The following is a 26,169-nucleotide window of genomic DNA, read 5'->3' as shown; positions in this document are numbered from 1 at the left end:
CCTAATTTTTTTTTAAAAAAAAAAAATTATAAACCTGAAGGAGCATCTTCACCCCCATCGTTCTGCTGGACACTGTGTCCGATCCCTCGCTGCGAGAAGCCAAGTTACAAGAAACAGGCAGAGGGCCTTCTCGGTAGTGGCACCCGCCCTGTGGAACGCCCTCCCACCAGATGTCAAAGAGAAAAAAAACAACTACCAGACTTTTAGAAGACATCTGAAGGCAGCCCTGATTAGGGAAGCTTTTAATGTTTGACGCACTACTGTATTTTAATATTTTGTTGGAAGCCGCCCAGAGTGGCTGAGGAAACCCAGCCAGATGGGCAGGGTATAAATAATAAATTATTATGTATTATTATTAGTCCTTCAACTTGCCCAGGGCAACCCAAACCGTCTTACAATCAGACAAACAAGCAAGCAATACACCCCCACAGAAATAATTAAAGCCTAAAAAGGAAAGAAAGGCATTAATAAACCCCCCCCCCCCGCTTCTGAAAGGCATAGATTTGTTTTAATCGGCCAAAGACCTGGTTAAAGAGGAATGTTTTTGCTTAGCCCCTCTCCAGCTAGCTGCCTGGATAGCTCAGTTGGTTAGAGCGTGGTGCCGATGGTGCCAAGGTTGCAGGTTCGATCCCTGTATGGGACAACTGCATATTCTTGCATTGCAGGGGGTTGGACTTGAATGATCCTCAGGGTCCCTTCCAACTCTATGTGATGATGGTGCCAGACATTGGAGTCCACTCCTAGGGACCGATATGTCGCTTCTGGGGGGGATAGAATATTTGAAGGCCCCCCCCCAGTTGCTGGGAATTGCCATTTAAATGGTGTGTGTCTTGGGATCAATTGTACAGGGTAGGGCTTATCTGCTCCCCACCCCCATGTTTTATTCAAGTTGGTACTCCTGGTGCCAGGCAAGAGCATTCCACAAACAGCGAGACACTACAGAAAAGGCCTGTTCTCACTTAAGGCGGTACCTCAGGTTACAGACGCTTCAGGTTACAGACGCTTCAGGTTACAGACTCTGCTAATCCAGAAATAGTACCTCGGGTTAAGAACTTTGCTTCAGGATGAGAACAGAAATCGCATGGCGGTGGCGCGGTGGGAGGCCCCATTAGCTAAAGTGGTACCTCAGGTTAAGAGGGGTTTCAGGTTAAGAATGGACCTCCGGAATTAAGTTCGTAACCAGAGGTACCACTGTATGTCATTGAAGTGCTTCAAAACCAGCACTTTGAATTGAAAACTGATGGGCAGCCGGTGCAGACAGGCCGGGACTTAGTGTTACAGTCTCATGCCATTTTGCCCCGGTGAACAACCTGGCTGCTGATTTCCGCCCCAGCTAAAGTTTCCAAACCATCTTCAGAAGCCAAGCACACCCATGTATCTAACGAATTGCAGTAGTCTACTGAGCCCACTGAAAAGTACTGGCCTGTGGAGATAATAAGCTCTTACTGCCTGTGGTGTTATATCTCTGATGGTCCATTCACAAGTTCAAGCCATCACATAGCGCTGCGGTTATCAACCACTGAACATGCATGTGTGAGCCTGCTTTTGCTCAGTGGTTGAAGGTGTCCTATGCTCGGAACAAGTGTTGGGTCAGACACAACTCAGCGCTATCTAAGACAGGGCAGTTTCATGGGCATGTGGTGGTATGATTTGCAAAGCTTATTTGGGAGTGTAACCCGCCCCTATTCCTTTCTACATAATTTGACTGCCACTGGTATGGAGGTGCCATGTGTCCACACAGGGGTGGAGATGAGTCAGCGCCATCTTGAAACAGGACACTCCTGGAAGTGATGCACCCCCCCCCCCAGCTCCTTATTTGTTTATCGTCATCAGCGATCAGCAAACATTTCTGAACGTTGTGCAAAACCAATAGTTTTTGACTGAAGAAAACTATTGTCGGTCTTTAAGGGACAGTGCGCCCTAGTTATTTTAGACCAGCGCATGGCCAAACTTGGCTCTCCAGCTGTTTTGGGACTACAACTCCCATCATCCTTAGCTAACAGGACCAGTGGTCAGGGGTGATGGGAATTGTAGTCCCCAAACAGCTGAAGTTTGGCCATGCCTGTTTAAGACTTTAGTTCTTTTTAAGGTTTCCTGATGGAACTGCAAACTCCTGTAACAAAAAAGGAATTGGAAACTAGTAATCAGCTTCAGCATTTTCTGCCACCTCTCTTCCTCCAGCAACATAATACCACGAGTCAAACCCTGAGTCAGCATTCAGTGCAGGAACCTTTTAAAAAACAAAACAAAAAAAATGTCCAAGGGAGGCCAACAGTGTGTATCTGAAACAAAGGCCAACATTCACCCCCATTGTCTTCTAAACAAGACAGAGCTTGAGGTTGCTCACAGCCAAGACCAGTATCTGCTACCCAAAGCAATTGATTCATATTCCTTCATAGTGACATAGAAGAACAAGTGAATAAACATAAAATGTAAGGCTCCTCTGAGTATATGAAGAGTAACCACGTGAACAGCTGAATTTGAGCAAAGGGAGTGGTTCCAAAGTTTTCGCAAGCAGTCAGGCTTCAGCCACTGCTGGAAATGGTCACAGAAGCAGTTCTAACACGCACAATGGTTCATGCTCTTTCTCCTTTGTCCCAAGTCTGAGCGCATAAAGTGCCAACAAGAGGACTGGAAACGCTCTCTGATTGTTTACACCAGCTGATTACTGTTGTCCCATGGGGTGGGGTGGGGGGGCAGATAAAGATCCAAAAAGGGCCCACCCCACCCCTGTCCTAGAACGTGCCTGAGCTGCATGTGAACTTAATGCTTAAAGCAGGCTTCCTCGGTGGGCCATGTGTAGTGGGTTGTTTGACATTTGTGATCCCATGCACCTGTAAAGACCGTAAAGGTAAAGGGACCCCTGACCATTAGGTCCAGCCATGGACGACTCTGGGGTTGCACGCTCATCTCGCTCTATTGGCCGAGGGAGCCGGCGTTTGTCTGCAGACAGCTTCCGGGTCATGTGGCCAGCATGACTATGCCGCTTCTGGCGAAACAGAGCAGTGCACGGAAACGCCGTTTACCTTCCCACTGGAGCAGTACCTATTTATCTACTTGCACTTGACATGCTTTCGAACTGCTAGGTGGGCAGCAGCTGGCTCTAGGCTCTGTGGTTTAGACCACAGTGCCACCCGCGTCCCACTGTAAAGACCATAGGTTTCATTTATAGCAGCCTTTCTCAGATGGACTACGGCTCCCATAATCCCTGGTCTCTGGTCCTGCTAGCTAGGCATGATGGGAGTTGTAGTCCAGCAACATTTAATACTACTTTAAGGGAAAACCCAGAAGCACCAACCACTTTTTAAAAAAGAAGAAAAATGTCAGTGGAACCTTCAACAAGATACAGTCATACCTCGGTTTAAGTACGCTTCGGTTTGAGTACTTTCAGTTTAAGTACTCCGCAGACCCGTCTGGAATGGATTAATCCACTTTCCATTACTTTCAATGGAAAAGTTCGCTTCAGGTTAAGTACGCTTCAGGTTAAGTACGCTTCAGGTTAAGTACAGACTTCCAGAACCAATTACACTCATACTTCGGGTTAAGTACGCTTCAGGTTGAGTACTCCGCGGACCCGTCTGGAACGGATTAATCCACTTTCCATTACTTTCAATGGGAAAGTTCGCTTCAGGTTAAGTGCGCTTCAGGTTAAGTACAGACTTCCGGAACCAATTGTGTAATTACATCGAGGTACCACTGTATTGCACCCTTGAGTGTACCTCGTTCAGGATTCCAGCCACCCTAGTCGGTTCCTGCATTTCACAGTATGCTGTGATCGCTGAGCATACAGTATTCATTAGTTCTGCAAATCTTGGGAGTTCCCCCCACCCTAAGCTTTCAGATAACTCTATCTTATGTGTGGGTGGTGCCATTTCAGCTCCTCGCACGACGGCACTCATAGCCTGAACATCGGAAATAAGAGGGAGCAATTCTGGCAAGAGTGCTTCATATAGGTTCACCTTTGACCGTTTATTTCCAATTCTTATATATTTGCATAACTGCACACCCACCCACTGCATCGGCTGCGGGTGACATTTGACCAGAAATGGGAGCGATGGCATTGGCCTTCTCCAAACCACAATCGAAATTAGCGTGGCGGCGCATCATTCTGATGGCAATTCCCACACGCTTTGAGGGCAGGCGATGCTGGGCGGCTAAAGGGTGGAAGAAGCATGCTGCAGGAAGCAGGCACTGCATTTCCAGATTGCAAATGCTATTGAACGCCTGTTCTAAATGGGCAGAATAAGCACAAAGATTTGCGTTCCATTATTTTTGTAGGGAACAAGGAAAAGGAAGCAAGCAAGTGCGGTAGGGAGGGAGGAAGCATGCAAGAAGGTATTATGAGATACAAGGCAGACAAGAAGAAATGAAGGAGGAAATCAATACGAAACAAATGTATCTGGTGCTCAAAAAAACTGCTTGGGCATTAATGCCAACCTCTCCTAAGAGTCTCCATAAGACCCACTGCAAGATGCAAAAGCTCTATGCCCAAATACTAGATACAGTGGTACCTTGGTTCTCAAATGCCTTGGTACTCAAACAACTTGGGACCCAAACACTGCAAACCCAGAAGTGAGTGTTCCAGTTCACGAACTTTTTTTCCGGAAGCCGAACGTGCTCCTTTTTGAGTGCCACACTTTCATTTTGAGTGTTACTCTGAGGTCTGTCTGTTTTTGCGATTTATTTTGCGTTTTTGTTTCTGCGGCTCTTTTTTTGTGACTGATTGATTGATTGTGTGACTGCAGTACATTGTTTATTGCTTTCATTTTATGGATCAGTGGTTTTAGGGGTTGTGTTTAAAAATCTGGAATGGATGAATCCATTTTGCATTACTTTCTATGGGAAAGTGCACCTTGGTTTTGGAACGGACTTCTAGAATGGATTAAGTTTGAGAACCCAGGCACCACTGTAAGCCCAAATCATCTTAGTCTTTCTTCTTTGGCGATCACTCGTAGCCGAGTAAGATTGTCTTCCATAAACACAGTTTTAACAATGAGTCCGTAAGTGACTGTGGAGGCCAATTCTGGATCCGCATGTCCTTCCACGGTGGGGACATTGGTTTCCAGGTGGGAGTTGATCACGGTGTGGATTTGCCAAGCGTGCCTTCCTCTTAGCACGTTTCTCCCTTGTGTCCTGAGATCGAGTGTCTTCAAAGCCCACAACACCTTTGGTCAAGGCTGTTCTCCAAATGGAGCGCTCGCAAGCCAGTGTTTCCCAGTTGTCTGTGTTTATACTACATTTTTAAAGATTTGCCTTGAGACAGTCTTTAAACCTCTTTTGTTGACCACCAGCATTACGCTTTCCATTTTTAAGTTCGGAATAGAGTAGTTGCTTTGGAAGACGGTCATCAGGCATCCGCACAACATGACCCGTCCAATGAAGTTGATGTTGAAGAATCATTGCTTCAACACTGGTGGTATTTGCTTCTTCCAGTACACTGGCATTAGTTTGCCCGTCTTCCCAAGTGATGTGTAAAAAATTTTCGGAGACACCGTTGATGGAATATTTCGAGGAGTTGGATATGGTGTTTATAAATGGTCCAAGTTTCACAAGCATATAGCAAGGTTGATAAGCCCAAAGCATATCTAGTATGCAAAAGCATGCTGCAAATAACAGACTGAGCATACAGTTTTATAGCAAGAAATGCTTGATCGAGAAGAGAAAGAGCTTTGTTGCAACTAGATGACGTTGACGGGGCCCGAGTGATTGGAGGGGACAGGATAAGGATCTCCCTTCTCTCTGAAGTAGCGTATCAAAGAATGCACACCGCTTCGGACTGCTGGCTTTACCGCTGCAGAAATCCCCATTCCGATAACGCTGCTTGCCCCGCCTGTCACAGCAAGCAATGCATCCTGGCCGACATCTACAAGGGTATCTATACCGCGTTCCTCTGCAAGCTCTTTGCAGTCCCGAGCTGCAAAGTAAATGGTGGTTCCAAGGTTGTAGACTGTGCTGACCCCAGGAATCCAGTTCACGACTGCATGTACTTTCTGCTCCGTCTCACTAGCACAGTTGTCCGGGGTGGAACGGCGGCCTCTTGCAAGCCTGCGGCACTGGTGGAGCCAGGAGGAGGCGCCATGGCGGGGCAGGAAGTAGCTGCCCTTTCTTTCCACCACGTAGAAGAAGCTGCTGCCGTTGGAGGCCACTCCGGCACAGGAATCCCCTAGACGCTGGCAGGCCTTGGAAGCCTCCAGAAAACCCCGGTAGACTTTGTGCGTCTTGCCGTGCAGGAGGGATCCGTTCACCGGCAACAGACCTCGGCAGTGCCGGACTGGCGTTTGCGCAAGCTGGTCCAGGTTGAACTGCAAGGCAACGCTGCTCTTCCTCTGACCAGGGGAGTGAGTGGTGTTCAGAGTCCCGGCCATCACAAACAGGAGGTCGTCCGAATCTACCTGTCCTAGGTCCTCGTAGAGGTGCAGGACGAGGGTTTCCGCATGCCCACTACAGCCTGCCCTTTGCAGGGCCAACACTAATGCAGCTCGGATGACGGTCTGGGAGAGCTTGGGCACATCAGCAAAACCATCCAAGGCTTCAGGCATCAAGTCCTCACAGGAAACCCCTTTTCGGGGCAACTGGGGGGATTGGGGGGAGATGGAGCTCAGGAAGATGCGGAGAGGAACAGAGGTGGCGTCAGAGGTCAGTGGGTGGTCTTCAGAAGTCTTCTCCCTGGGATTCGCCATGGACAGCAAGCCCCCTTCCGATCCATGGCATAGGAGCAGGAAGCCGAAGAATGTCAAGGTGGTTTTAGGAGACAGCGAGGGCCAATACATCTTGGACAGATTCATTTGAAGTCCCTGTTGAAAGGAGGAAACAGAAAAATATATGGATCTTATATTTTTATGAGATGGTTAGGAGCCTTGAGCTCCAAAGTCATTTGGATCAGGTTCCAGGGGCACAGAAATGCCACACCTTTAATTAACATAGCTTTAAATCACATTAGCTGTGGCTTGTTAAGGCTGCTGGGAGCTGCAGGTCTGCGGCAGGTACACTACAGTTCCCAGGATACTTTGGGGAAGGTCACATGCTTTAAAAGTCTGATACGGATGGGACCAAGAGCTGCCCCCGGGCACCGGAAGTGTGCTACCTCCCTTCATCAGGAGCACATTGTTTGGCTGAAAAAAGGGTGGTTTTAAGAACAGGAGGCTGGAACCCTTTCTCCCAGTGGAAGCTCACCCACCCATTTGCTTGTCGTTTTTCATTTGCTGCTATTTCCAAGGTTGAAATCAGCAGGATGTTTTCAGAAAGGGAGGAGGCAGGAAAAGCAGCTTGCTTATCACCTGCCTCCTGAGAAAACAGAGCAGAGGAAAATCAGGGCAAAGGAGCTTGCGGCTGCCCAGATGTTGTTGAACTCCCAACTTCCATCAGCCCCAGCTGCTGTGGCCAATGGAACTGTAGTCCAGCAACAGCTGGAGGGGCCATAGGTGCTTCATCCTTTGCTGCAAACCTTCAATACCTAGGTCCAGAAACGGTGGGCGTGGGAGAGAATGAATAAAAGAGCATTTAGGGATAAAACACATTATGGGCTCATCCATGTCCCATGCCTAGAAAGCACAAGTCCCAGCAATTTTCTCCTTGCCCTGCTCCTTTCCACAGGGAAAACCACTCTTTACCTCTCAATAGGAGCAAGCGTCAATCCAGAGAAAACCTGAAATGCCATTTGATCCAATTAAGGCAGGCATAGGCAAACTCAGCCCTCCAGATGTTTTGGGACTACAATTCCCATCATCCCTGACTACTGGTCATGTTAGCTAGGGATGATGGGAGTTGTAGTCCCAAAACATATGGAGGACAGTTTGCCTATGCCTGAATTAAGGGGTAAAGAGCCCTTAATTTTTTCTTGGGGGAAAGCAGCAGGTCAACAAAAGGAAGTGGATGAGCCCTGATATCTAAAGGGAACAGGCTCCACAGGTCAGAGTCCCAAATGGTCTGAGTCTGAGCTGGCTTAAAACAAACAAATGTGAGACAGGGAGTTCCATCACAAACTGAACGTTAAGTAGGGTTGCCAGACTCAATAGAGGACAGGACTTCTGTGCCTTTAATTGCCCTGCTCTCTTTTGAGTCTGGAAACCTTAAAGAGAAACCAGCTTGGAAATTAAACAAAGGGTCTGCTGGTTTCTCTTTAAGGTTTCCAGACTCAAAAGGGAGCAGGGCAATTAAAGGCACAGAATTCCTGTCCTCTATTGAGTCTGGCAACCCTAACGCTAAGTCAAAGGACAGAAGATACTTTCCACTGTGTATGGTGTTTAAGAAGCAAATCAGGACACTTCAAGCCCATTGGAAGGCTCTCTTACAGATGTCAGTTAAAACTGCTCAAGGTTTGACCACAGCGTAATAAAATTGGACTCCAACCCAGTGTTGTTCCAGACCTTTCCCACTTCAAGTGTGGGGCTCTTCCACTTTGAGCTTCCCAAGGATTGCAAAACCTCACATTTAAAAGAGGGAAAGGTTCGGCAGAACACTGGGGCAAGAGGGTGGGTGTCATATGGACATGCCCACACTAATGGGGAGGCAAGCTTGTTCATATCCACATTTTCCTCCAATGCGGACAAGGTCTCTGTTAGCCACGGCTCTCTGCTACACTGCCAAGTTCATTTGCACAAAGAACCCTCGCAGGTCTGATCAAAACAAAACAAAACAAAACCCTTCCACTAGCACCTTAGAGACCAACTAAGTTTGTCATAGGTATGCCACGAAAGCTCATACCTATGACAAACTTAGTTGGTCTCTAAGGTGCTACTGGAAGGATTTTTTAAAATTTTGTTTAGACTACGTCAGACCAACACGGCTACCTACGGTACCTGTAACTAGTACTATGGAAGGTCTGATCAATATTTGATAATGGGCTGCTTTGGGAGAAAGGGTGGATTAGAAATGAATTAAAGGAATTCAATGCAATGCAATGCAATGTCAGGTGCTAACCTTATTAGCGTAGCACTCTGTCTGTCCTGCTACCTTGTCTCCAGAATGAAACCTTGGTTTGCTCCTCTGCAAGTCCCTTAAAACCTTTCCCCCCATGCCAGTCTTTTCCCACCCACTCGCCTGCCACCAGGAAGGAGCAGCTTACCTGTCTTGCAGAGGAGCCATAAGCATATAGAGAATCTAGGTGGGAATCCGGAGCCTTTTGCCCCCAGTGTTATAGATCTCTACCCTGGTTGGCCAGTCTTATCAGCAGACCTCATTGCAACACACAGCTTCACTATCAAATTCTGGCATCTTTGTGAGGGTCACTGTCAACTAATTTTGGTTTCTGATGCAGCATTCTCTGTTTTGATTCAGCAGCTTATTTTAATAGGGATTCCTGAGAATAGAACACAGGGGAAGTCCTTTGCAACCGACACGATCAAAGAGCTGGATCTATGTCCTTTTACAAAGCTGTAAAAAGGCACTCCTTGCCATCAAGGGCACTATGGATGACAGATATATCCAGGAGGTATCCTCAAGCTAAGCACCTGCTTCTTCTGATGGTGATAATAAGTGGCCCACTTATAAACGCCATCTCCGACTCCTTGAAAGATTCCATCAACGGCGCCTCCGAATTTTTTTATACACCATTTGGGAAGATAGGCCAGTGTACTAGAAGAAGCAAAGATCAGCAGTGTCGAAGCAATGATTCTTCAACATCAACTTCATTGGACTGGCCATGTTGTGCGGATGCCTGATGATCGTCTTCCAAAGCAACTACTCTGTTCCGAACTTAAAAATGGAAAGCGTAATGCTGGTGGTCAGCAAAAGAGGTTTAAAGACTGTCTCAAGGCAAATCTTTAAAAATGTAGTATTAACACTGACAACTGGGAAACACTGGCCTGTGAGCGCCCAAATTGGAGAACAGCCTTTTCCAAAGGTGTCATGGGCTTTGAAGATGTTCAAACTCAGGACGAAAAGGGAGAAACATGCTAAGAGGAAGGCACACTGGGCAAACTCTCACCGTGATCAACTCCTGCCCGGAAACCAATGTCCCCACTGTGGAAGGACGTGTGGATCCAGAATTGGCCTCCACAGTCACTTACAGACTCACTGTTAAAACCGTGTTCATGGAAGACAATCTTACTCAGCTACAAGTGATCGCCAAAGAAGAAGAAGCTCCTTCAGAGGAAGTGCAACCCCATCCAGAACTTGACTGTTTCCCAGACCACCCACTCAAATAGCATCTTGTCTTCCTAAAATTCAAGCACAATTTATTAGCCTCAACCAGTAAAACCAATGCATTCACACTGGTGCAGAGCATTCAGTCAGTGTCTTCCAATTCAGATGTTTGAGAATTATTATGTCTGTTACTACTACAATTGTTATTATCATTTATTAAATTTGTATACTGCCCTTTATCCATAAATCTCAGGGCGGTTCACAATGTAAAATTACAATAGAAAAAAACAAACACAAAATACATAATAAAAGTAAGGACGATAGCAAAGCAATAACCCCACCCCCAACACATTTAAAAGGGCACATCGGATGTCAATCAGCCCAAAGCCTGGCTGAAGAGGAACGTTTTAGCCTGGTGCCTAAAAGTGTATAGGGAAGGAGCCAGCCAAACCTCTTTGGGGAAAGCATTCCACAAATAGGGGGCCACTGCAGAAAAGGCCCATTCTTGTATTTGCCAGCCTTTGGGATCTCTCATGTTTAAAAACACCTTCACTGACACTCTCCTGGAGGGGCCCCAGAGCCGAAATACTTTTGAAACACAGGTTTTTAGAAAAAGCGTTTCCTATTATTCTTTATTAAATTCATATATTGCCTTATACCCACAGGTCTCAGGGTGGTTGTTCACAGGGTAAAAGCAGAATATTAAACCACAAGATACATAAAATGAAAACGAAAACAACCCAATAACGCCCCCCCCCAACACATTTTAAAAAGCCATAGGATGTCAATTAACCAAAGGCCTGGTTAAAAAGGAACGTTTTTGCCTGGTGCCTAAAGGTGTATAATGAGGGCTCCAGGTGACCCTCCCTGGGGAGAGCATTCCAGGGAGGGGGAGCCACTACAGAAAAGGCCCGTTCTCGTGATTTTGTCCTCTGGACCTTTCAAGGAGCAGGCACACGAGGAAGGGTCTCAGAAGATGATCTCAGGGTCCAGGTAGGCAGCCTTTGAGGTATTGTAGTCCTGAGCCATCCAAGGCTTTATAGGTCAAAACCAGCACTTCGGTTTTTTTTTAATTATCAATTTATTTATTTTCCAAAAAGATAACATCAAAAAGTAAACATAATAACAACAGTATATAAAGGGGGGGAAAGAGACCATCAAAATGAAAAAACACCGTATTTTTGCTTGACTTCCCTCCCCTCCTCCTCCTGGTTTCATTGTTTAATACTTCTTCACGCACATCCTTAAAACCTTTTAATCTTAATAGTCCGATTTTTAAACTTTGTTCATCTTAATACAAGTGAGTTTGAAAAGGGTATGCTAACATAAAAGTATATACACAAAGCTTAAAAGATGAGCATCAAATCTTTACCCCTTTTGTAATAATTCCTTTTCTGTCTTGGATTCTACATTGACTAAATTAACCTAAATGGTTCAACAGTTTAGCTTGCCGATCTTCTTCATCTTCTTTGCTGGAGGCTTCTTCCTTCTGCGGGGGCTGGCTGGTCTTGGGCCTGGCATCCACTCTCACGTACAGGAGCAAAGTCTTTTATTCAATAAGTCCAACAATTCCTGTACTACTCAATAGCATAACTTCAGGGTTCATTTTCCACATTGCTTTCAGATACAGTATGTCTTATCCTAGGCCTTTTTAATAATTTCAAAACCCGCACTCCAAATTAGCACTTCTAGCAGACAAAAGCAAGCAAATAAGGATACTTTGTTTTCGCCACCACCACCCCCCCAAAAATTGTGTTCTCTAGGCACTACGGTATGAAGAGTTTACAATAGTCGCTTCATCTGGGCTGGGAACAGTTAAGGAGCAACTAGAACATGGTGACTGGACCGGAGTAGTTGGAAGGGACAGGAAAAGGGTGTGTATTCTCTTTCATATACCGGAACATGGAATGCACCGCTGACTTCAAGCCTGCCTTTAGCCCTGCATAAATCCCCATCCCAATAACGTTGCTGGACCCGCCAGTCACAAGTAGCAGCATATCATGGGTTATGTCTACGGCGCAGTTAATAGCACGCTCTCGTGCCCGTTCTGTGCAGTTCAGCTTTGCATAGTACATGCTGGTGGCAAAACTGTAGAAGGTGCCGACCCAAGGAATCAAGTCCAGGACCTCATAGATTTTTGCCTCGATCTCATTGTCACAGTACTCCGAGGTGGAACGGCGGCCTCTCGCAAGCTTGCGGCATTGGTGAAGCCAGGAGGAGGCGCCATGGTGGGGCAGGAAGTAGCTGCCCTTTCTTTCCACCACGTGGAAGAAGCTGCTGCCGTTGGAGGCCACTCCGGCACAGGAATCCCCTAGACGCTGGCAGGCTTTGGAAGCCTCTGGAAAACCCCGGTAGACTTTGTGCGCCTTGCCGTGCAGGAGGGATCTGTTCACCGGCAACAGACCTCGGCAGTGCCGGACTGGCGTTTGCGCAAGCTGGTCCAAGTTGAACTGCAAGGCAACGCTGCTCTTCCTCTGATCAGGGGAGTGAGTGGTGTTCAGAGTCCCGGCCATCGCAAACAGGAGATCGTCCGAATCTACCTGTCCTAGGTCCTCGTAGAGGTGCAGGACGAGGGTTTCCGCATGCCCGCTACAGCCTGCCCTTTGCAGGGCCAGCACTAATGCAGCTCGGATGAGGGTCTGGGAGAGCTTGGGCACATCAGCAAAACCGTCCAGGGCTTCAGGCATCAAGTCCTCACAGGAAACCCCTTTTCGGGGCAACTGGGGGGATTGGGGGGAGATGGAGCTCAGGAAGATGTGGAGAGGAACAGAGGTGGAGCCAGAGGTCAGTGGGTGGTCTACAGAAGTCTTCTCCCTGGGATTCGCCATGGACAGAAAGTGCACTTCTGATTCATGGCATAGGAGCAGGAAGCCGAAGAAAGCCAAGAAGGCCTTGGGAGGCAGCGAGGGCAGGTACATGTTGGACAGATTCATTGGAAGCCCTGTTGAAAGGAAGAGACAGAATATCTAGCTCTTAATTGGGAATCTGTATGGAGGAGTGCGGCATTGGGGTAGATAAGAAGGTAAAGGTAAAGGACCCCTGAATGGTTAAGTCCAGCCAAAGGCGACTATGGGGTTGCGGCACTCATCTTGCTTTCAGGCCGAGGGAGCCAGCGCTTGTCCACAGACACAGCTTTTCCGGGTCATGTGGCCAGCAGGACTAAACCGCTTCTGGTGCAACAGGACACCGTGACGGAAACCAGAGCGCACAGAAACCCCATTTACTTTCCTGCCACATTTATCTACTTGTGTTGGTGTGCTTTCGAACTGCTAGGTTGGCAGGAGCTGGGACAGAGCAACGGGAGCTCACTCCGTCACAGGGATTTGAACCGCCAACCTTCTGATCTGGAAGTCCAAGAGGCTCAGTGGTTTAGACTCACTGGGGACTGCAGACTTCTAAGTACATGGAACTAGGGTTGTTAGGAGACTCCTATTCCCCTCAGTTACCAGAGTAACTCTGGGAAGAGGAATGGACTCTTAAACCACTCTGTAAACTATACCTCTGGAAGGGGAATAGGAGTCTCCCAGCAACTCTCAGCACCGCAACAAACTACATCTCCCAGGATTCTTCAGAGGAAGCCATCACTGCTTAAAGCGGTTATCATTGTGCTTTCAATGAATGCTGGGACTATGCCCTGGCAGCAGCCAGTTAAGTCTACATGTGAGGGCGTTAGGAGTTTGTTTGCTTCCTTAAAAAAAAAACCTCTGCTTGCAGCTGCTTTCTGTGCAGAATGTGCCCTAAGAAAACTGCTGGAGTTTGGACTCTGTGCCCCAAAATGAGTGCTTGCTTCACTTCTTATTGGATAGTTGAAGTGAAAGTCAGCCTTCCCCTTAAGAGGGAATTAATCTCACCCAGCATTTTGTCAGGTCTAGACAGAGATCTCGAAGAACGCCTCCTCTGCTGAGTAATCCCACACAGGACCTGCTGAAGAGTTGAACAGCCAATAGAAAGCCTTGTCTCCTGCTTGAAACAAGGGTCACATGCACTCTGTACATTGAAAACACATGGCTTCTGCCAAAGAACCCTGGGAGCTGTAGTTTATTAAAGGTTCTAGGAGCCACAACTGTGAGTAGACCAGTTGCCAGGATTCTCTGGGGAATGTCATGTGCTTTAAATGTATTATTCAGCCCTTCATCAGGAGCACGTTTTGGCTGGAATGCGGCAGCTTTAAGAACAGGAGGCCATACCCTCCCAACGTATAATAGGGATGTCGTATGTAGTAAGTTTAATATCTATACCCCGCTCATCTGACTGGGGTGCCCTAACCATTCTGGGCAGCTTCCAACACATATAAAAACATAGTGAAACGTTACAAAAAACTTCCCTATACAGGGCTGCCTCCAGATGTTTACTAAAGGTTATATAGTTATCTCTTTGGCTCGGGGGTTTCATAACTCTACACCCTCCAACATTTCTCCCATGAAAATAGGGAGGTCCTAAAGCTGTACGTCAGCTCCCTCGGCTAGTAAAGCGAGATGAGTACCACAACCAGAGTCGTCCGCGACTGGACCTAATGGTCAGGGGTCCCTTTACCTTTAAGGCAGGCACGTCCAACAGGTAGATCGTGATCTACCGGTAGATCACTGGACGTCCGTGGTAAATCACTGGCTCGCCCCCCCATAGAAGCTTAACGACTTTGGCTCAGCTAAAAAAAGCTCAACGTTTTCTCCCTGCACCCCCCCCCCCAAAATGGGGCTTTCCTCTCCCTAAAAAAGAGCTCAACTCTTTCACCTGAAAAAGACAGGACTTTCGTTCCTAAAAAAGCTCAACAACTTTGACCTGAAAACCCCCCCCCCAAAAAAAGGGTAGATCACTGCCAGTTTTTAACTCTGTGAGTAGATCGCAGTCACTCGGGAGTTGGCCACCCCTGCTTTAAGGCATCCCAATGGCCAGGGATGCTAGGAATTGTAGCCCAGCAACAACTGGACCCCCCCCCCCCCGGATTCCCCATTCCTTGTGCAAACCCTCAAGATATAGGTCACAAAATGGTGGGAGACGAAAAATGAACAAGCGAGCATTCAAAAAAACTAACATGTTATGTTCCGAAGGTTACATCCTGTACAGGTCAGAGTTCTCTATGGAGTTGGTAAAGCTGCTTAAAATAATAGCAATCAGGGTTCTTCACTGGGGGAAAAGGTTACGACAAAGCAGTGTCTTTTCCCTTTGGTGCAAGCACTTAAGTCAGCCATGAATTGCATGCAGCGAAGTTTGCTCGCACAAGGAACTCCTAGAGATCTGGTCCATGTCACAGCATCTGAGCTGCTTCTACATGCCAAGATTTTTTATTTTCTCCAGATGCTAATCCTCATTCTAGAAACAGAAGGCGCTTCCCTGCTAGCCTAACACACCATCCTGGCCATCATCTTCAAAATGAAACCCTGAAGTTTGCTCCTCTACAAGTCTCCTAAAATCTCCCCACCCCCACCCCAAATAGCATGCTGGCCCCTGCCCATCCACCAGAATGGAGCAGCTTACCTGTTTGGAGACGAGGCACGGGCGTATAATTACCAAGCTGGGAATGCAGAGCCGTCTCCCCGGCGCTTATATATCTATATTCTGGTTGGCCCCATTGCAACACTCGGCTTCATTATCAAGTTAATTCATTATCATCTTGCCCTTTGCAAGGGGCACAGATGTATTCATCCTCAACTCATTTTGGTTTCTGCTGCAGTTCTCTGGCTTTGATTCAGAAGCTCCTTTGAGCGAGAATTCCTGTAGAAGTCCTTTTGCAACCAAAATGATCAAGGGGTTGGAGCTATTCACTTAGCGAGCAACAGTTACATTTGGGGATTTCGAGTTTAGCAAGGACTAAGGGCAGAGGTGACAAGAGTTCTATAAAGTTGTGCATGGTGTGGAGCTGAATGCCGATTCAGGGCACAGAGCGGAAAGCAACACTCTTATGCTGCACATAGTTAAAACTATGGAACTGCCTCCCAGAAGATGCAGCGATGGCCACCAGCTAGACTGATTCCAACAGAGGATTTGGGTAAATTAACGAGTACGGCTATTGCTGGCCGCTGGCCGTGTTCTTTGATGTGAGAAGCAGACTGTCCCTGAATACCAGATGCTGGGAATACCTGTTGCACTTATGTCCTGGATCAGACCCAAGACAGATTTGGTCCAGCATCTTATTCTCAGAGTGGCTAACCAGAAAACCCCAGGCAGCTCCCAAACAGGTCGTGAGTGCTAACGGCATTCTCCCCACTTGCAATTCCCAGCAATTGCTCTCTAAAGTTTAAGGCTGGGAACCCTGTGCTTCTCCGGATATTGGATTACAATGCCACAGGGCCTGTCCACACTTGTTCCATGCCTATAAAGCACAGGGTCAAAAGGTTTTCCACTTGTCCCGTTTTTTCCCCTGGGAAAACCCAGGCTGAATAGGAGTGAACCTCAATTTGCAGAAAAACCAGCTGACATTTTGCTCCGACTCAGCAAGATTTTTCGAGGGGGGGGGAAGCAGTGGGGGGTCAACAGAATTGTGGATGAGCCCATTCTTGGGTGGGGTTGATGGCAGCTGGAGACGAATGACGTCTGGAGTGCACCAGGTTCCCTATCCCAGGGCTTGGTGCAAAGATATAGAGCTAGAGAGCCCATGTGCAAATGTGGGAATACTCAAATTACAGAAAAACCTGAAATTGCTAAAAGCAGGATTACTATTGCTTTCCTCCTCCTTTTTAAGGAAAGTCAACACACTGAAACCACTGCAAAGTCCTCGTCCGCTTCTCTCCAAGAAGCTCTTGCATTTTTCAGCAGCCATGTAAAACATGGTGTATTGTTTTGATATTCAATTGGGAGCCGCCCAGAGTGGCTGGGGAGACTCAGCCAGATGGGCGGGGTATAATTAATTAATTATTATTAATTATTATTAGGCAGAATAACCTTCGAAGCGCTGGATTTCTTTAGAACTAGTCAGCCAAGAGTTGTTTGGGGGATTTTTTTATTAAGAAAGCACAACACAAGCACACAAGTCATGCGCTAACATTCCTGCCCTTCTGCCACTGGGGGCACATCCCTGAACAGTCACACAAGAGGCAACCCTTATACATCTCTGACGTTGCCTCTGCCTGGAACAGCCCAAGCAACGAAGTCAGTAAGGGAAACTGCTGAAGTAACTGGTGACAGGAATAGTAACCTGGGTGCAAAATCCAGCACAGGAGCACATATTTGCTTGTGAACCCCACCCTCCCAAAACAATTCAACTCTTGACACCCAACGTCAAACGAGTCTCGTGTGATTCCAGTACAAGCACCCATTTTTGAAGAAGGAATATCAAGGGGTAGGTACCAAGGTGCAATGGAGACAGAAGACCGTGCACATGTATTGTAAGGCAATGTTGAGACTTGAGCACAGGGAGGAGATCGTGTTTTGGCCAGGCTCGGAAAGAGAGCGGTGGCGAATCCAAAAGCCAAGTGGCCTTCAGATTTGAAGAGCCAACATGCCTCGTTTCTGCCTGGCAGGTCAGTCTTGTCAGGGCGGCTTTTGCTGGCTCTCAGCAGATATCATTCAGAACAAATGCCTTGTGTCACAGGTGTCATAAGGTACAAATGGTTATAGAACAGTTTAAAGTGAAGCTTCTTCCTGTGCCAGCTTGTATCCTGTAGCAAAGCAAGGAAGTGTGGGCAGAAAGCCCATTCTCCTCTTCCCTCCTCAGGCAGGTCTCACATTTCTTTTCCCTGCATCCGTTCTCTAGCAGGCCTCATTCACATGTTCAGTCTGCCTGCATCCCAAAAATCTATGAAGTGTTGTGCACCAAGACTGGGAGACGGGGGCTAGGGGAGAGAGAGAGAGAGATTCCTTCCAGGCTGCTCTATCAAAGACCTCTCTGCCAGAGATGGTTCTTGCAGCTCAGTGGGTGTAACTGGTCTGAACTGGGCCAGGGAGGCAAACTCCTTCAATCTTCTTCTTCATCTTCTTCAATTCGCAGGCACTTCCTTTTGCCAGCAGGCTGCGGCTCGTCCTCATCACTGGACCCTGCAGTGCCAAAGATAAAAATACAGTGTGATCTTAAGAGAGCAAGGGATAAAGTGGGCAATGGAAAAAGGCCGTGCTGTAACTTAATCGGATTTTTGCAGCAAAATGGGAATTATTCAGCATTCTGGGTAAAGATGTTGAAGGATAAACAGAGAGAGAGCGTATGAGAAGCTGCTCTCACTTCCTATCCATTACCAAATAATGAACATCCTTTTTGCCCTCCCCACCCCACCCCCTTCAAACTTTACTAATGTATTCTTGGCAGGGTTTCTGAAGTTCTGAGAAGCTGAGGATTCTTGGCATGCCTTCTGATTAGGAGGAGACTCAGAACAGTGACTCATGCATAAAGGCAGCAGACAGCCTCTTGGGGCGGGGGGGCAGGTAATTTCTGCTGCCCTTTTAAGTACTGCGACGGATGGAATGATCTAATCACAGCACTGTCTTTCTTCTGTAGACCATTGCCCCAATTTCTATCAAAAGCCTTTTGTCTCTCTTATCTCTTAGTATATCTAGCTGGTTGTTCTAGTAGCCTACTGACGCCTCTGCTCCCCCCCTCCCTGTCCACTCCCCTATTTTTCTCAATTGGGTGACGGGCGGGGGTTGCTACTCTATTGTTGTTCAATTGATTTGAATTCGCAGAAACATAAAACAATGACAGTATTATTAAGGGGGGGGGAAATACAGTCACATCTGCAGCAGAAACAGGGCAGAATGGCCTGCTATTCCCTTGCACCTTGATGATGACCAGGTGGATGCAGACAAGGTCCTGGGAAGGTACTTTGAGCTCACAGAAGCCTTTGCATGAGGGATGGGGAACCCACAGCCTTTCGGATATTGTTCTTTTTATTTATTAATTAAAATATTTGTATACTGCAATTTCATAAAAACAACAACAACAGCAAAGCGGGTTACAGTTAAAATAGAAACACTACAAAAAACTGAACACAGACCACCAGTTTGACTATTAGATTTCCCTCCCCCTTAATTGTCTGCATAAGACCAGCAGCAAAGAGAAGTCTTCAGTAAATGTTTGGAAGTCATTATAGAAGGTGTCAGCTGAGGTCATAGCCACATAGCTTTTCTTCCGCCCTCTGCAGCACAGGTCGTGCCTGGAAAGCTCCGCATCTGAGCACTTTTGTGTGTGTGTGTTTCTGCCCCCGAAAAACCCACCCTTTAAAGCTTGATCGGTGCAAATGGGACTCTGCAGAAAACGCAAATTGACGCATGCTGCGATTGAGCGCTAAAGAGTGGGTTTTGCAGGGAGAAAAACTGCTCAGACACAAAGCTTTTAAGAATGGACCTGTTCCTGGAAAGAGCGGGGCGGCAGCGAGGAGTAAGTGTGGACGAACCCTATTGGGAGAACATTCCACAGAAGCGAGTCATTAACTCTGAAGGCTCAGTTTCATACGGATGCCAAATGAGCCTCCACAACTTGGGGACAACCAGCGACACTCCTACAGATGATCTGTGATCCCAAGAGAAGCATCAAAGGGATTATTATTAGTATGGGCTGCGAAAGAGCAGAGATGGCGGTTGGGAAATGGCGTTTGATGGAAGTAACTACATTACCGCCACGAGACATACCTTGGCTGTTGCCTTCTTCCTGCTCCTCACCATCAATGACCAAGCGCCTCCTCTTGGGTCCCAGAGGGGGCTGGACGGGCTCCTCCCTGGAAACAAGGGCAAGAAAGAGGGGTGTTGGTGTGTGCCTGCCACATACAAATGCCAGACATAGACTCAGGGAGAGAAGAATGCAGAATCCCACCCCAGTGCTCTAGGCAGGTTTCCACCACCAAAACCTGTAGCTCAGGTGGCACAAACCTATAGAATGGTGTGCCAGGTTTTTTGCTTTCGTATCAAATCATAAACTTCTGAAAAGAACAGGGAGATGTGGACTGAATTGGGGGCGGGGAAGAAAACCAAGTAAGAAAAATCAGAGCAGCAGGATTCCAGCTGCTGGTGGCTGGTCATCGATTGAATTCAGAAAGTATCAAACAATGGAGCAGTGCAGCAAACAGAAAGAAGTGGCAAATGGGAGCGGACAGGAAGCAACCAACTTCTCTCCTTGTTGTGCTCCTGCTCAGAACATGGCAGCTTTCACTCTGAGAGCTGGAAGTGCAAGGCTGCATGTGACTCATTGTTTTCTGCCTCTGTGAATCAGATGTGCAAAAATAAAAATAAAAATAAAAATAAATCCTGGGCTTGAAGCACAGAGCTGCTCAATTCCGTTATAAATGAACCCCACCCAAGATCTAGAATGAATACAGAAGGGGGAAGGGCCGTAGCAGTTTTGCAACTCCTGGCAGCTCTGGATAGGGCTAGGAAACAACAACTGCTGCCAGTCCATGTAGACAACAGTGAGCTAGATGGATCAATGGTCTTGACTCTGAATAAAGGCAGCTTCCTGTGTTCTGCATGCCACACCTGAGTTTGTTTCTGGCTATTGCAGCCTCCTCCATGCTTTTAAGCTATTGCAATTCATCTGGCCCACTTTGTATGAGGTGTTGTCACCTTCCCACACCCCGGTGCCCCCAGTTCTTACTTTCCCACAGTCAGGCATCTTGGCTGCTCTGTCTCGAGATGCTCCTCCGCTGAAACCGACAAGAAAGAAAGTGCGTCAGCTGGGAAGACAAAGGCAGCTCTGCAAAGGGAGGTGGCAGCTTGGTGGCAAGGCAATTCAGTTGAAGGTTCCTGACAAACTTAATTCGAGTAAAAGATCTCTAAGGAAGGTGCTAAAACTTTCCAGAACAGCTGGTCTCCCAAACACCCAACCGTAGCACAGGCTATTATAATTATAATTATTATGAATTACTGAACATCTCAGGCATAGCAACGTCTATAGAATTTTGTGCCCATGGCTGTATTCACCTAATACAGCTCAGGGACATGTTATTTGAGATGTCCCTTTTGTAACCCCAGTAGGTCATTGCCTCCTGAAGAAGAATTTCTCCTGCAAGTTCCAAGGATTTCAGAAGCCCTCTCCATAGTAACTCACGAGTGGTGCTTTCAGTGCAACCAGCATTCCTGTAGAGACGCAACAGGTGTCCACTACCTGGACTTCCCAGAAGCAGCTGAAGTCATTTTTGCTTTGAGAAGTCTTCCCAATTGAATGAGTAAAGTCTCTGCCACGGATGTTAACTTTGCATCATTCTTATTTTCTTTTTTTAAAAAAAATATTTGCTGCTTTTATTACACTATGTACATCTCCTGGAGACATAGAATCAAAGAAATTGTAGAGTTGGAAGGGACCGCAAGGGTCATCTAAGTCCAGCCCCCTGCAATGAAGGAATCTTTTGCCCAACATGGGGATTGAACCCACAACCCTGAGATTCAACTGTCTCACGCCCTACTGACTTGAGCTACCACATACCGTATATGGAAGGAGATTAATAAACAGCAACAGCCGAAACAGACTTTGGACATGCCTGCCTTATGGCCTGCCATGTGCTCCCTTTTCCCAGCCAGGTATAAAAGCAGGATGTTCATCAAGCCCCTGGAAGGTTACTATGCTAGTTGGGCTATGCCTTGCTCATGGGGTCATAGGCTGGTTAGGCCTGAAAAACATCTTGCCCTGATTACAGATGCAGCTGGGACATACTCCATGTCTCCCATTCTGCCAGGACTGCCAGAATCTTTCCCCACCCAGAGAAATGCAACAATATGAGAAGGCAGAAACCAATTCCGCAAATTCACATGTTTTTTAAGAAACGAAACTTAAAAGGGGGGGGGGGAGAACCCTGTGTAAGCATTTGAGAGCATGCCCATCTAGATTAACGTTTTTGGGTTCAATAATGTCAGTATGAACTAGGATGCTAAAATGGGTTACAGATTAACCACAAGTTGGAGGAAGTTATTCTAGACTGAGTTGTGCAATCAGTGAGGGCTGAGCTTGGGGGCATTAGTGCTGATACTTTTAAGTGTCTGTCCTTTATTTGTACTCGGGTGTTTTAAAGACACTTAAACGCAGAAAAGTAGCATGTGAAACCGTTTCCCATGTTATATGGGCAGCTGCCTAGAGGAAGAAAACTAGTGCACAAATACGCCCTCATTTTACAACATGTGCATCTACAACAATAAGAGACTCTAAATCAAAAGACTGTTTATATATGACAAACAATGGAGGTTCTGAGGGAAGTGAAAGGTCTATTTGGCAAGGGGAATGGGACCTTTAGAGGGACTAGGAGCAATTGAGCTTCTAATTCATTCATTTTGCATTTTTTAGTTCCTGACCTCAAAACCCAAGTAGGTTTGTATGAGGGAACATGGCTTCCCAAATAGCCTGGACCTAAGCCATTTGGGTCTTCATCGGTTGTACCCAGCACTTTGAATTGTGTGTGCCCAGAATAGACTGGTAGCCAGTGGCGCTGCTGGAACAAGGGAGTGGCATGCCTTTTCAACAGGCAGGGTTGTTTCAGTGTGTTTCCCCTTCCATACACCTACCAGCTAGTTGCTCTTTGGTCTCCCCTTCCACTTCTTTTGAAGCAATGGAAGCAGCTGCTTGTCGTAGTTGCTCTGGGCTGAGCTTGGCTGGGATGCGCCAGAAAGATTCCTGTAGGAAGTAAAGAAGGTAAAATACATGCTGCTAGCTCCGGGTTACAAGAAGGCACTGTTTGCTTCTGCAGTTGGCTCCCCCTTGCAAGCTTCTTGTTCCCAGAAGAGCTAAATGAAGGGGATTATTGCCCTCGAATTAGTTGCAATAGTAGCGGAAATTAAGGATTGGTGCACCAGCTTGGTTTTAAAGGGTTGTAGGCAACAAAGTCGTTTCATCCATGTAAGGAGTTCCACTTGTGCAATGGAACTTGTCCTCTTTATGTGTGCCTCCCCCCCCAAAAAAAAATTGTTCTAGGGGTTCATCTACCACTCCAAAGCAGATGCAATGTGTGGAGGGGACACTATGCAGGGAGGAGAGAGGGAGGGAAAATTCTGTTTTGCAAGAAGGCCTTGGGCAAATCAGGATATAATCCAAATTTGCTCTGGTCATAAATCACTGGGACAAAACACTGCGACATAGTCAAAAAAGGAGAAAGGACAGATACCAAGATAGAAAAGGCAAACCTTTACGAAATAAATGCAGGGCAGGGGGGAGGAACACCGCATTAATAATTATCCTATCTTCTATGATTGTATGAAAGGCAAGATTACAAAGAGCCAACTGAATGTTCAATGTTGCAACAGAGCACAAATGCTGGAATATTTCTGCAGACAGAGAGAGAGCGCCAATAGAGGAATACAAGCCACTGTTCCATCACAGCCACAAACTTAAGTTAACATGTAATTGTGGCTGATGAGACTGAAGCACTTCCCGTCTTTGTTTAGGAGCATTTGGGAATGCTTTTGCTCATCTTTCCTGAATATTTATTTACATTTCTCCCACTTATTTCAACATTTTCCTTAGTCATCTCCAAAAATGTACATACAAAGCCGTAAAAAATCACAAATGATGAACAGGGTTAAATAGAGGGCTTTTTTGTGGGGGACTGTACCAAACATTCCTGGAGCTCATACTTTATAACCTGTGTTAACTTAGGATCCTGGATGCGTTCCAAGTTTTTCTGGGTCACTTTAACCTAGGAGAGACACTCGGCTGCCTTATTCTAAACAGGAAATAGTTAAGCTCACAGAAACCCGGCATCAGTTAAAGCAGGAAAAGGTGGAACATATCTGGCAGCCCTCTTTGGAGAAGTTTTTAATAACTGGTGTTTTAATGAATTTTTAATCTTTTGTTGGAAGCCACCCAGAGTGGCTAGGGAAACCCAGCCAGATGGGCGGGGTAGAATTAATTTTTATTAGTCTTTCTCAATGAATGATTAAGGTTGCCCTTCCAAAACACAATAAACCAATACAGTGGTACCTTGGTTTAAGAACAGCTTAGTTTATGAACAACTTGGATTAAGAACGCTGCAAACCTGGAAGTAGGTGTTTTGGTTTGTGAACTTTGCCTTGGAAGCAGAACATGTTTGAGTGTGTTCCATTTCTAAACTGAGTCCCCCGTTGCTATGGGAAAGCAGGCCTTGTTTTAAGAACACTTTGGTTTAAGAACGGAATGGGTTAAGTTCGTAAACCAAGGTATTACAAAAAAAAGTCTGTTCCTTAAAAAATGTTTTACACCCGCAAACCCATTCTCCTTCCATATCCTCTAAGGGATGCAGGTGGCACTGTGGTCTAAACCACAGAGCCTAGGCTTGCCAATAAGAAGGTCGGCGGTTCGAATCCCCGGAAGGGGGTGAGCTCCCGTTGCTCTGTCCCAGCTTCTGCCAACCTAGCAGTTCGAAAGCTCGCCAGTGCAAGTAGATAAATAGGCACCGCTCTGGTGGGAAGGTAAATGGCATTTCTGTGTGCTCTGGTTTGTATCACAGTGCTCCTTTGTGCCAGAAGTGGTTTAGTCATGCTGGCCATATGACCCGGAAAGCTGTCTGTGGACAACTCCCTCGGCCTGAAAGCGAGATGAGCGCCGCGACCCTATAGTTGCCTTTGACTGGACTTAACCATCCACGGTCCTTTACCTTTACATCCTTTCGCAAAATAATTACCTGTTCACTGGCTGGGGCTCGAATCCCTACTTTACGCAGAAGCTTCTGGAAGCGCTTGTGTTCCATAGCATCCTCATTCTCTTCAGACAGTGGCACCAAAGGTACTGGCTGGGCACATCCTGGCGAAACAGGAATCTATCAAGCTAAATTCTAGAATTCCCCAAACTTTGGCACTCCAGATGTTTTGGACTACAATTCCCATCTTCCCCCCACTGGTCCTGCTAGCTTGGGATCATGGGAGTTGTAGGCCAAAACATCTGGAGGGCGGCAGTTTGGGGGTGCCTGTTATAGAACCACATGGGAAAGAGCAGTACAGTATTCTTGTCTGCAACATCCTGGTGGATATTTGGCTCTTCAGCCTTTGTCTTCCTTATTAGACAACACAGATTGATCCGAGCTTATATGCTGCTTTCCCACAGTGAGCTGTGCCCAAAGCACCTTGGACTGAAGGGAGAGCTCCGTCAGAGCAGGAGACAAAAGTTTATTTCAGGGTTGTGGGTTCAAGCCCCACATTGGGCAAAAGATTCTTTCACAGCAGGGGGTTGGACTAGATGACCCTTGCGGTCCCCTTTCAACTCTACGGAAACATTAAAACGCAGAGCATAGGAGAAAACATAATATGCAAAATACAAGGCGTGTTAGCAAAATAAAATGACAAATCAACAGCTTCACAAACGCAGAATAAATCCAGTATTACAAATAAATAAATAAATCACCTAGGCTTAAGTACAGAAATTACAGAAGTAAGAAAGTTAACCAACTATAATGTTTATGGCACTGGTCTTGCTGCACCTCAAGGAGCCTGGGTTAAATAAAGTTCAGAGGGGAGGTGACATATAGCTAGCTGGCTCCCACATCATTCAGAGGAGGCTGACGGAAGCAGAAGGGAAATATTAAGTTTTCTTCCTCAGCCTCCTGGAAGTCGCAACTGCTGATGCACTGAGACACCCCAATGCCGTTTAGCGAAACAGTGGCACAGCAGCTGGGAATACAAGCCTCAAGACACAAAGCTCATTATCTCTCCCCCCCCCCGGGGGGGGGGCAAGAACCTGGAATCTGCAACATTCTCCCTGTATTTACCATCCTCTTCTCGGTCAGAAGCTGTCCGGTTCAGGCAGTTCTGGAGCCATAGCAGAGGGCCAGACAGACCTACGGAGGAGACAAAAGCGAGTGGAAAGATGAAGGGGCTCCTCCTCTCGATACCTTTAGGCAAGGCCCAGTGTTAATGGGTAGACCAGGCCTTCTCCGATACATGTGAAAAGGGCGAGGTGGTAAAACAGACTGGATAGGTCAGTGAAATCAGTGTTTTAACCCCCCCCCCCAAGCAATGCTCAAATCTCTCTGTATTTCTGTTTTTAAATCAGCCCAGCAGGAAAATGACTGGGTTAGAGATTCTTCCTGTTATTTGCATGGGAAGTTCTGGTGAACTGAACAAAATTTGTACTTCCCACCAGAAGCGGCACAAAGTCCATTCTGCCATCCTAGGCCCAAATAATGTGTGGGTAAACAGAAGCATAGGGACCCAGGTGGTGCTGTGGTTAAACCACTGAGCCTAGGGTTGAGCCCGGACACTGAGGTCCAGCTC

General features: G+C 46.8%; 3 protein-coding genes across 4 annotated transcripts in view; all 3 read right to left on the bottom strand.

Annotated features, from left to right (window-relative positions):
* Positions 1-17: 17 nt before the first annotated feature.
* On the bottom strand, positions 18-9,118 carry APOF (apolipoprotein F). Its single transcript, XM_035107938.2, has 2 exons — positions 9,065-9,118; positions 18-6,794 (listed from the first exon to the last, which is right to left on the bottom strand). Exon 2 carries the CDS (start codon positions 6,783-6,785, stop codon positions 5,679-5,681), a length of 1,107 nt encoding a protein of 368 aa, XP_034963829.1. The 5' UTR covers positions 6,786-6,794; positions 9,065-9,118; the 3' UTR covers positions 18-5,678.
* A 2,791-nt stretch (positions 9,119-11,909) lies between these two features.
* LOC118081587 (apolipoprotein F-like) lies at positions 11,910-13,016 on the bottom strand. The gene has a single exon (XM_035108082.2). The coding sequence runs from the start codon at positions 13,014-13,016 to the stop codon at positions 11,910-11,912; it is 1,107 nt and encodes a 368-aa protein (XP_034963973.2).
* Positions 13,017-16,952: 3,936 nt separating this feature from the next.
* Positions 16,953-26,169, bottom strand: part of TIMELESS (timeless circadian regulator) — a 50,596-nt gene continuing 41,379 nt past the window's right edge. For both annotated transcript variants that reach the window (XM_060272037.1, XM_060272038.1), the window contains exons 25-30: positions 25,665-25,733; positions 24,585-24,703; positions 22,495-22,603; positions 20,597-20,645; positions 19,639-19,724; positions 16,953-18,054 (exon numbers count right to left, since the gene is read on the bottom strand). In XM_060272037.1, the coding sequence (XP_060128020.1) occupies positions 17,975-18,054; positions 19,639-19,724; positions 20,597-20,645; positions 22,495-22,603; positions 24,585-24,703; positions 25,665-25,733 (512 nt within the window). In that variant the 3' untranslated portion in view covers positions 16,953-17,974. The remainder of the gene's footprint in view (positions 18,055-19,638; positions 19,725-20,596; positions 20,646-22,494; positions 22,604-24,584; positions 24,704-25,664; positions 25,734-26,169) is intronic.

The sequence above is a fragment of the Zootoca vivipara genome, chromosome 2 (assembly GCF_963506605.1).
Source record: "Zootoca vivipara chromosome 2, rZooViv1.1, whole genome shotgun sequence".
NCBI lineage: Eukaryota > Metazoa > Chordata > Lepidosauria > Squamata > Lacertidae > Zootoca > Zootoca vivipara.
Note: the sequence above shows the minus strand (reverse complement) of the source record. Positions and strands in the feature narration are given on the sequence as shown.

Excerpts from the sequence above, each read along its gene's own strand:
- APOF (XM_035107938.2), bottom strand. The coding sequence starts at position 6,785 with ATGAATCTGTCCAAGATGTATTGGCCCTCGCTGTCTCCTAAAACCACC.
- LOC118081587 (XM_035108082.2), bottom strand. The coding sequence starts at position 13,016 with ATGAATCTGTCCAACATGTACCTGCCCTCGCTGCCTCCCAAGGCCTTC.